General features: G+C 26.9%; 1 protein-coding gene across 1 annotated transcript; it reads left to right on the plus strand.

The window, feature by feature from the left end:
- Positions 1-8,361: 8,361 nt before the first annotated feature.
- LOC139881895 (transcription factor MYB123-like) lies at positions 8,362-9,497 on the plus strand. Its single transcript, XM_071866292.1, has 4 exons — positions 8,362-8,494; positions 8,585-8,714; positions 9,085-9,241; positions 9,348-9,497. Exons 1-4 carry the CDS (start codon positions 8,362-8,364, stop codon positions 9,495-9,497), a joined length of 570 nt encoding a protein of 189 aa, XP_071722393.1.
- Positions 9,498-9,892: the final 395 nt, after the last annotated feature.

Below are 9,892 nucleotides of genomic sequence, written 5' to 3' on the forward strand. Positions count from 1 at the left end.
TGCTAGGATGAAAATATACAGTTCATTAGAAAATATATATATATGGAAGTTCTTAGAGAGTGAATGGGCCTGAGGTGGAGATGGAGGGTGCGCTATTTTATATATGTCAATTTTAGAAAATGAATATTAAAAGTTTTTGGAAATTTTTTTTACGAAATTTTTTTTTTAATCGTATTTATCTTTTTTTTTTACTTATTAATGTATCTTAATTTTTATAAATTTTATAAATTTAAAGTTTAGTATTAATGTTTTTTTTATTTTAGATTTCATTGTCAATAGATAATTATTTAATTTTGATAATTTTTTTTGTATATCATTATTTTTAGAAGACGGTCATCCCTCTTTTATTTTGTAATTAATATTATCTCTAATTATTTTTATACTTGGTCTACGAAATATTTGTTCTTTTATCATCGTATTATCTATTCTACGTACCAAAATTATTGGCGTTATTTTAATTGTTCATATTTTTGCTGTGACGCCAAATAGATCTTCTAAATAAATTTTATCTTTATCTTTAAATTATATACTATGGTGACTATTTGATAAGACATATCCTATTTCGTAAGTTATTGTGATGGATAGTCTTTTTTTGCCATTAAATTATCTCTGTAAAATTTATATGCTATTATTAATGATCTATCTAAATTTTCTATATATAAAGGTATTCCTGATACATTAAATTTTAATTTTGTATATGCTAAATTTTCATTTACTATTCCTATTATTCTATCTCATGGATTTTGAATTCTATCATCAAAAATTGCTAATCTTATTGGCGAATTTATTCCTTCCATAAACGTTGATTTTATTAAGATCTGAATAGTTGATATATGAATATAACTTATTTTATTTTTTTCTTCTTGTTTTATGTTTAGCTTATCAATTTTTCTTTGATTTCACTACTATTTATAATAGGTATACTTATTTATCTAGTTATAGTTACAATTTTTATTGGATATTCAGCAGTAATTTTTCCAAAATAAAGTATATTATTTCTACTTAGAAAATTTCTTAAATATGAATTTTTTTATATCTTGTCATTCTTTTAATTTTTTTTTAAAATTTTTTTGATTATATTTTTATTAATTAAGATATCTCTTTTAAAAATATTTTTTTTTTCTTGTAAATCTAAATAGTCTATAGTATTAATTGACGATGATGTCGAAGCTACTCCTCTTTCCATTTTTAATCTATTATAAAGTCTAAGTTTTTCTAGCATGACACTATGAAGGTCAATTTTATGTGATATTTCTAAACGCATATCGTTTAAAATTCCAATATGTCCTGGATCTAGATTTCTTATAATTATAAGATCATTGTGACATTCAGTTATTTTGTCTTCGCAATGATTGATTACAGTAATAAGTTCTGGACTATTTTTTTATCATATTTATTAAATATATTCCTTGTGTTATATTTTAAATATAATTCATTATTTTCTGTACTAGCTCTGATATCAAATTTTTAAGACGGATTAGAATTTAGAATGATTAACTGATAGAAAGAATCTTAATATTAAAATCGATTTTTATTAACAATATAAGGGTACAAATGCTTAATACAATCTAAATAGATTAGTCTGACAATTCTACATTATTATTTTTTTCAGTATTATAATACATATTAATACCATGTAGATAGTTTAATTGTATATCTATATGAGTTAATATATCCATATCTTTTTCTATTTTCTTATATGAATCTTCTATTAATGAAAATATATATATGTTTCATATCTAGTTGCTATCTCTTTTACTAAATTTGAAGGTAATATTCTTCTGAATATTATTTCTATTTCCTTAACTCTTCTTGTACATATTTTCTATTTACAATCAGAAATTATTTCTTTTAATTGAGGTATTTTTTGATTAGTTTCAGTACTTAAAACAAATAATTTTGTAGTACTAGAATTTTCTATAAAAGATAAATCAAGTGTGTTTTTTGTGAATCCATACCTGAATATGTCTGATTTGTGAATATTTTGTTGGTGATCTCTTGATTCCTTAATGCTGGATTGCTTGATGTTGGATTATTTTATGCTAGATTTAACTGATTTTTTGAGTATATATTTTATAAAACAGACTTCGTATGAACGGGAAATCAAAACTTGTTTTGTTTTAAACAAAGGAGAATTTTATTTCAAACTGAAAAACTTTGAGTTCTAAGTGAACCTAATAAGTGGACTATATTTCACTTAATACTCCTAGATATTACATTATTGGTGCCCTTAGAAATTTACATCATGGATTACATATTACACACTATTGCAAGAAGACATAGATGTCTACATCTAGTGGATGCCATTATTTCGTCTTCTTTATTGGATTCTTTTGGTTGAGTGGAGGGCTTATTTTCTTCTTTGTCTTCAGTCATCATATTTTCCATTATTATAGAGATGGAGTCTGTAGAGTTATTATCTTTATTACTACGTAAGAGAATGCATATTATTTCTTTTGTCCTTCGAGGCTGATGTTCTAGTGGTCAAGTGAAATCCGAGAACGGTCTTTCAAAATCTGGACTGCTCTTAATCCTTCAACATTTATTTCTTGACTATATTTTGAATATATTAAAATATTCTCACTTCTGTAGTTAATAAAATATTTTTCATGGCTATCAATTTTTTGGTGTTTCTTAGTATTCCAAAGAAGTATTTGGCATTAAGTTCTTCGGCCTCGTTTTCTGTTAGCTTTCAACTAGTCAGTCCATCTCTTGGTGGATAGTTCTTATTTAATATTTCGAGGACCATGACTGCATAATTTGGAACTAATATTTTATCTTTGTTGAATACTGGGAGAGAACTATATATCTTTATAAATATTTCTCTATCTTATACTGAGAGTAAATTGATACATTTTAGATAAATAGTATCTACTAATCCATGAATAAGAAATTTATATAGTGTTAAAGGATTTGCATCAGGGAAAAATACTATTTTTGGGCTGGAATCTATTTTGATTATTGGGTAAAAGTGTTGACTAATTTTTTTTTTTGAATAAGGGCTGAGTATTGAATAACACTCATGATGAAAGTGATGGTTGTTTGACTTTTTATTTTTCTTTTCTAGTAGGGATATTAAGAATACTGGAAATTTTACCTATTGGGGTCATTTTTCTGGAATGCTTAGTTGAAGATGATGGTGAAGCGAGTTATTTAGATTTGTAGTAGGAAGTTTTTGTTTGGATTTGTTGGATTTGATATTCTTCATAGGCTTTTTGGACTTCTTCTCTGGTTGTGAATGACTTATGTTGAATATTGGACTGTCCAATGACAAAAACAGAAATTTTGTGCCAATGATCATAAACTCCTTTCATAGATCCATTAAAAATTGTATAAAATTTCGTTTGGAATGATTTAGTAGTGTCATACTGCATTGTTGGTGGAATGCATGACGAGTTTGGCTTGGATGAAGATCCAATTGTTGATTTTGTTGTTGATGAGGATGGTTCCATGGCGTTTTTGCGTGCGATTCTGATGCTTGAATATTTCCTCCTAGTTGGATAACTGCTGCTTCAAGTTGAGTTATTTCTTTCTATTTCTCAATTATTTCATTATTTCATTATGTATTTTTTGGATTTTTTAGTCTTTTGATTGCTATCGGATCCATCATTCATTTGATAATTATTTTCATTATCTTGCTAGAGTATCTATAATGACGTTTTGGTCTGATTTTATATATTTTGGTCTGATTAATTTTCCTTGATTTAAGTTGCTTCATATTTTATAATTGATGAAACATGTAAGATATTTACTATCAGTATGGAGTTCGAATTCTTTGGTGAGAAGTTCGATTCTCCATTTTTCTTAGTATTTTGAGACAAACAAATGTCTTTTTTTCATATACAAGATATTTTACTCTATTTTTGAGAAAGTTCCTCATATGTATTTGCATAGTCTTTCAACTTCTTTATTTTTTGACTTTTCAGTCTGTATATTAATTTTTGCTTTCATGCAGCCAGCCTAAATTTCTTGAGAAGCGTCTATTTTGAATCATTATTATTCCAAGTCCATATGATCTTTGTACTTAATTTCTTTTATAATAATCTTCTTTCTTTGGCTGAGGACTTAAAAAATCCTTGATCTGAAATGTAGTTTAAGGATCCTAAAAATCTTTGCAGTTATTTTTTATCTTCTATTTTAGAAAGGAAAACTATTTAATTTTTCTATTACATCATCTTATAATTTTAATTTTTCATTTCTTGATATAGTTTGTCCTAAATAGTCTATTTCATTTCTAGCAATTATCGCTTTCTTTTTTACTTAGAACTAATCATTTTTCTTTGACTGTTTCTAAGACTAGTTTCAATTTTTTATAATGATCTTCTAACAAATTATTTGTATAGATTAATATATCATCTATATATACTAAGCAAAATTGTTCTAATCCTTTTAAATTTATATGCATAAATCTTTGATAAATTTCTGGTGCTTGTTTTAATCAAAATGGTAATACTGTCCATTGATAATGTTTATGGAGATGACATGTAAAAGCTGCTAATGGTTTAGTATTTTCATGTAACCTTAATTGCCAAAATCCTGATTTAGCAATTAAAGTACTAAACCAACAACTTTGAAGTATATAATCTTTTCCTAGGTAATTTGTAAGCGTCTCCTATTGTAGCTTCATTCATTTTAGTATAATTTATTACCCTTTTTTTTTCTCATTTTATTTCATTATACTTTTCTACATAAAAAGCAGGTGCAACATATCTATAGTAAATTCTTCTAGTATTCCTTTTCTCTAAGAGTTCAACACATTCTCTAGTAAATTCTTCTATATCAATTTTTGAATATGGGATTTTATTTTCTACATTTATTTCTTGATTAGAATCTTTTAATTTTATTTCTATCAATTCTTGATTTGATCTAATGGATTATCACTACATATATCCTCTAACAATTTTTCTATTTTTTCTTGTAATTCTAAAGGTATACCTAATCTTTCGTTTATAACTTTAAGTTTTTGAATGATTTGTAATTTATTTAATCTTACTAATATTGGTATTTTTATAACAATAATTTTTTTATTTTCATAAGATTGTGCTTTCAGTTTATGTGATGCAAGTATTGACAAAATGGATAATATGATCTTAGAAAATTATTTCCTATTATTATAGGTAGTCTCGACTCTTGCTGATATATTGATGGCATTATAAATATGTAATTTCTTATATTTATTTTATTTAAATAAGACACTTTTCATATAAGATGTTTGCTACCATCTAGAATTGATATTACAAGTGGTTTTTGTAATTTTATCCATCGAAATGGGATTTTAGCTGAAGCAAAACACAAAGTTGCTCCAATATCTATATATGCATCATAAGGTTTTTCTTTATATTTTATCGCAATAAATGTACAATTCGGATTAGGTTTATTCATCTGAAGATGTGTAATCTTCTTCTGAATTGTCAGATTGACTATCATCAGATACTAATTCGTATATTTTTCTATTTCAGAATCTGAATCTTCTATTGGTTCTAGGCCTTATTCTATTGCTATATTTAATATTTTAAGTTTTTCTTTATTTTATGTTTTCTTTTTATTAGGACATTTATTTGCATAATGACCTTCTTCATTACATCACCAATATCTACATGTTTTCTTATTTTCAGGACAATATTTTTCTTTTTTATATGGTAATTTTTTTTAAAAGACTTTTGTATTTTAAAATTATTTTTTCTATAGTTGTAGTTTTTATATTTATTTCTCGGGAATTTTTCCATTTATATTTCTTTATAAATCTTCTTTTCTCCTTGTTACACTCTAGGATTTTTTTTACAACATAATTGTCCGGTAGGGTGTTTAAGTTGATTTTTTATTGAACGTTGTAAACATTGTTCAGATGTATAATTTTGAGTTACTTCTAAGGCTCCTCCTAATGTATGAGCTATTCTATTATTTGCTACTTCTGTCATATAAATTTCTTTAAATATGTTTCTTTATGTATTTCTCTAGAATCTGCAGGTAATTTATAATAGTATTTTTGAAATTCGCATGTATAAGATTCTATATTACACATATTACAAATTTGTATATAATTAAGATGCCATAAAGCTTTTTCTCCTTCAGCAAGTTCAGTTGCTTTTTTCTTATCTACGTCATCTATTCGTATGAATTCTCTATATTGTATCTACTAATGTAAAGAAAAATTATGAATTTGTTGTTTTATCTTTTAGTAAAATATCTATTTGTACTTGTGGTAGAGTTTGTAAATAATTTTTTACAGATCCTATTACTTTATAAGTAACAAAGGTTCAAACTAAATTGGGGTTAAAATCTTGAAACGTTTTTTTCTAATTGTATTAACAATTGTGTATTATTCATCCAAAGGGTTAAAGTTTCTTTGTGATTTTGTACACAATCTAGATTTAATATATCTAGCTTAGTTTTTATTGATGGTGTATATTCGTCAGGAAATTTTTCCATTACCATTATGTCTAGTATAACCTTTTTCATTCATATAATCGTTATGATGAAATTATCTTCTCCTTTTATGACCTGAAATTGATTATGGGATTTCTTCTAGTTTCATTCCAAATGGTAAATTTTCTTCTGATTCATACTCATATACTAGTTCTTTTTTATTATCGACTATATTATAGTTTTTATATTCATAAGTTTCTTTTTCTTCTTCAATAATTTTTAATTGGGATAAAAGTAGCCTAACTTCTATTATTTGATCTGATATATTTTCTGATTCCATTATACATATCTACGAGGTAATTCTAAGAGTGATTATTCTTTTGGATTTTGTAATAATAATTTCTTGTTGAATATTCAGATATTGAATTATAGATTTTCCTTTTTCTGAGTTTAACTTTTCGACTTGATATAATTTTTCTATAATATGTCCCCCCTCAGAAAAAATTTTTCAATTTGATTTTCTAATAATTCTTGGAGATTTTTGAGGCAATTTTTTGATTCATTTATATCTTGATGTATTCCTTTTGATTTATGATTATTTATGTATTTTGACATTTGTGAAAATGTCCCTTCTAAAGTTTTTGGATTTTTAATAATTAAATGCTCTAAATTTTTAATGTTGTGTATAACTCCATTTTTAAATTTTTTATATTTTTAGTTCATCAGCTGTTATATACATTATACAATTTCTAATTGAATGTTTAAAATTTCCAAAGCTTGTAATATTTGCATTCATTATTTAATATTTGTCTATTATGTTCGTATTGAATTATAAGCCAATCGGCGTAGTGTATTGTTTTCATCCTATGGTGTATTCTTATTTGTTCTTATAAATGTTGTATATTGCCTTCATAAACTTCTATCATGCCTTTAGATATTAATATTTTTTGTCTTAAATCGTTTAATTGGTTGGGTAAAATAGAATTCATAATAAAAAGACTATTTTTCTTTTTTATCAAAACTTGAGAGTATTTTTGTTAATAGATGAAACAATATTTTTAATTAATTACTTTTCTACTACATGTTTCCCGAAAACTTTGTTTACGAAAACTGTATAGTTGTTTACCAACAAAAAAAAACATCATATTTTATTTATGTTTTAGGGTTCGTTGGTATATTTATAATTTACCGTTCAATTTAATTAATTAAATGATTTTTTTATGGTCGATCCTTAATTAAATGTTGGGATAGCGTAATGGGTGCAAAATTATTTGCTCTCTATACATGCAAATGTTGGCTCATATATAGCTAAGTATGTAATTATATGCTCCATAATGTTCTTCCTAGCTCTAATATTTACCTCAAAACATTGGTTTAAGCAAATTTGAATTAATATTTAACTTAAAAAAGTCAAGTACCATAAATCAACTGTCAACAGTACAAGCGTAGTTGCAAGAGTTAAGCAAACCACTTAAATCATGCTCCACACCTTCTCTTAATAAAATAATTTTAGAGAAAGATCTATTTAAATCATGTTACAAAACTCACTAAACCAAATTGTCAATATTTAATATTAATATAAGTTAAAGTAGTTTGTACGTAATAGTTTAGTGATATCTTATTTTATGGCATTTGAATCTTGAAATATGCAGTTAAGAATAAATATACTATTTCCGTCCCAAAATAAATACAAATTTTTATATATAATTTATATTAAAAAATTTGTATCTATTTTAGGACGGAAGTTGTATATAACTTCAAAAAGTAAAAAATAATATATATATATATATGTAATATCATTATTTTACTATTGATTAAGTTGCTCCAATATACACCATTCATGGATGTAAGTGCATGTGCAGCTATAAGTAGCTGAGATTTCATAATTTAGTAGGAGCCAATGCTTAAGGGATACTTGGGGCAAATCACAAACACATAATTGGAGAGAGAAAAAAAGAGATAATTCAGAGAGAGAGAGAGACAGATTAGTCGCCAATGGGAAGGAGTCCATGTTGTGCTAAAGAAGGACTGAACAGAGGGGCGTGGACTGCCATTGAAGATCAAGTCCTCACAGATTACATCAAGCTTCATGGTGAAGGCAAATGGAGAAACATTCCTAAACAAGCAGGTCAGAATTAGATAAATTATGGGATCTGTGTAGTTCTGTTCAGTATATTTATATCTTTTGAGTTGAATTGGAGATTTGTAAATGCTGCAGGGCTTAAAAGATGTGGGAAGAGTTGTCGGCTCCGGTGGCTCAATTACTTAAGACCTGATATCAAGAGAGGCAACATTTCTCAGGATGAAGAAGACCTCATCATTAGACTCCATAAACTCCTTGGAAACAGGTAACTAAAGGAAATCGCCAAAAGCTAATTACTTCTTCCGTCTTAAAACATTATGTATTTTAAGACAGAGGTACATAGTAATTACTAAAAGGCCAAATATATATTTAATAATTGACGCTATATCTATAGCTAGTATAATATATACTACTATTTAAGTAACATGCTTTGTTACCGAATAAATTTAGATAATTTACCAGCATAATAATTTAAGTGGATTTTCACGAGTATATATATATGATGTCCAGCCTCCAGCCTATTTTTTAATTACCACGGCGCTCTATCATTTCTGTTAAGCAATTTGTAGTTTACTCCATGAACTCCAAAATTCTGCTTCATTAATACATATAACTTATAATTTCGTGTTTTCTAGATGGTCCCTGATTGCAGGGAGACTTCCAGGGCGAACAGACAATGAAATAAAAAATTATTGGAACTCTAATTTATCCAAAAGAAAGGGGTCAAAGTATTCAAGAGATTACATCCGAGAGAGCACCAAACCGGACAACAGCTGCGAAATGCTCCGAAAAGTGATTTCCCCGAACTCGAATAACCAAACTGATTTTACCACATTGATAAAATATCCGGATACAAATTTTATTAGCAACCAAGTAGAAATTTCTACATCCACTGAAGAAAACATTGTCTTTATCGTCGTCGATGGAAGGAGCGTCATCGGACTACATGGTGAATTTTGATGGGAAAGGAGCAAGTTTATCGGAGATTCTTCCTTCAGATTTTAACAAAGCTAGACGATTTTGGCACATCGGAAGGAAGCAATGCTGAATTTTCTGGCCAGGAAATTTGGCTTCCTCAAGAGTTGATGGAGAACTGGAATGGCAGTGATCACTGTGTTCTAGCTAACATTAGTTTAGATTTTGGGTCTTTTGCTTCTTTTCTTGAATCCGCCGAGGAATGGATTATCTAGTCATGAATTATTTTTGTTAACTATAGGTTGCCTAATACTGTCAATCGATAAACATCCATGTTTGTACGCAAAAATAAAATTCATGTCCGAAAATGATGATAATTAAACTAACATAAGTTTCTTGGATACTAAAAAAAAAAATGATGAACAATTATAACAATCATGTACCATAATCTTATAATTAATCACATGTGCTAGCTAGCTAGAGCAGCCTCCGAAATAAATATTACTTTCTAGCCGAAAGTTGAAGATC

This window comes from Rutidosis leptorrhynchoides, unplaced genomic scaffold (assembly GCF_046630445.1).
Source record: "Rutidosis leptorrhynchoides isolate AG116_Rl617_1_P2 unplaced genomic scaffold, CSIRO_AGI_Rlap_v1 contig208, whole genome shotgun sequence".
Classification (NCBI taxonomy): Eukaryota; Viridiplantae; Streptophyta; class Magnoliopsida; order Asterales; family Asteraceae; genus Rutidosis; species Rutidosis leptorrhynchoides.

Excerpts from the sequence above, each read along its gene's own strand:
- LOC139881895 (XM_071866292.1), top strand. The coding sequence starts at position 8,362 with ATGGGAAGGAGTCCATGTTGTGCTAAAGAAGGACTGAACAGAGGGGCG. Across the intron at positions 8,495-8,584 it reads AAACATTCCTAAACAAGCAG|GGCTTAAAAGATGTGGGAAG; the intron begins GTCAGAATTAGA and ends TAAATGCTGCAG. Across the intron at positions 9,242-9,347 it reads GCTGCGAAATGCTCCGAAAA|AAAACATTGTCTTTATCGTC; the intron begins GTGATTTCCCCG and ends CATCCACTGAAG.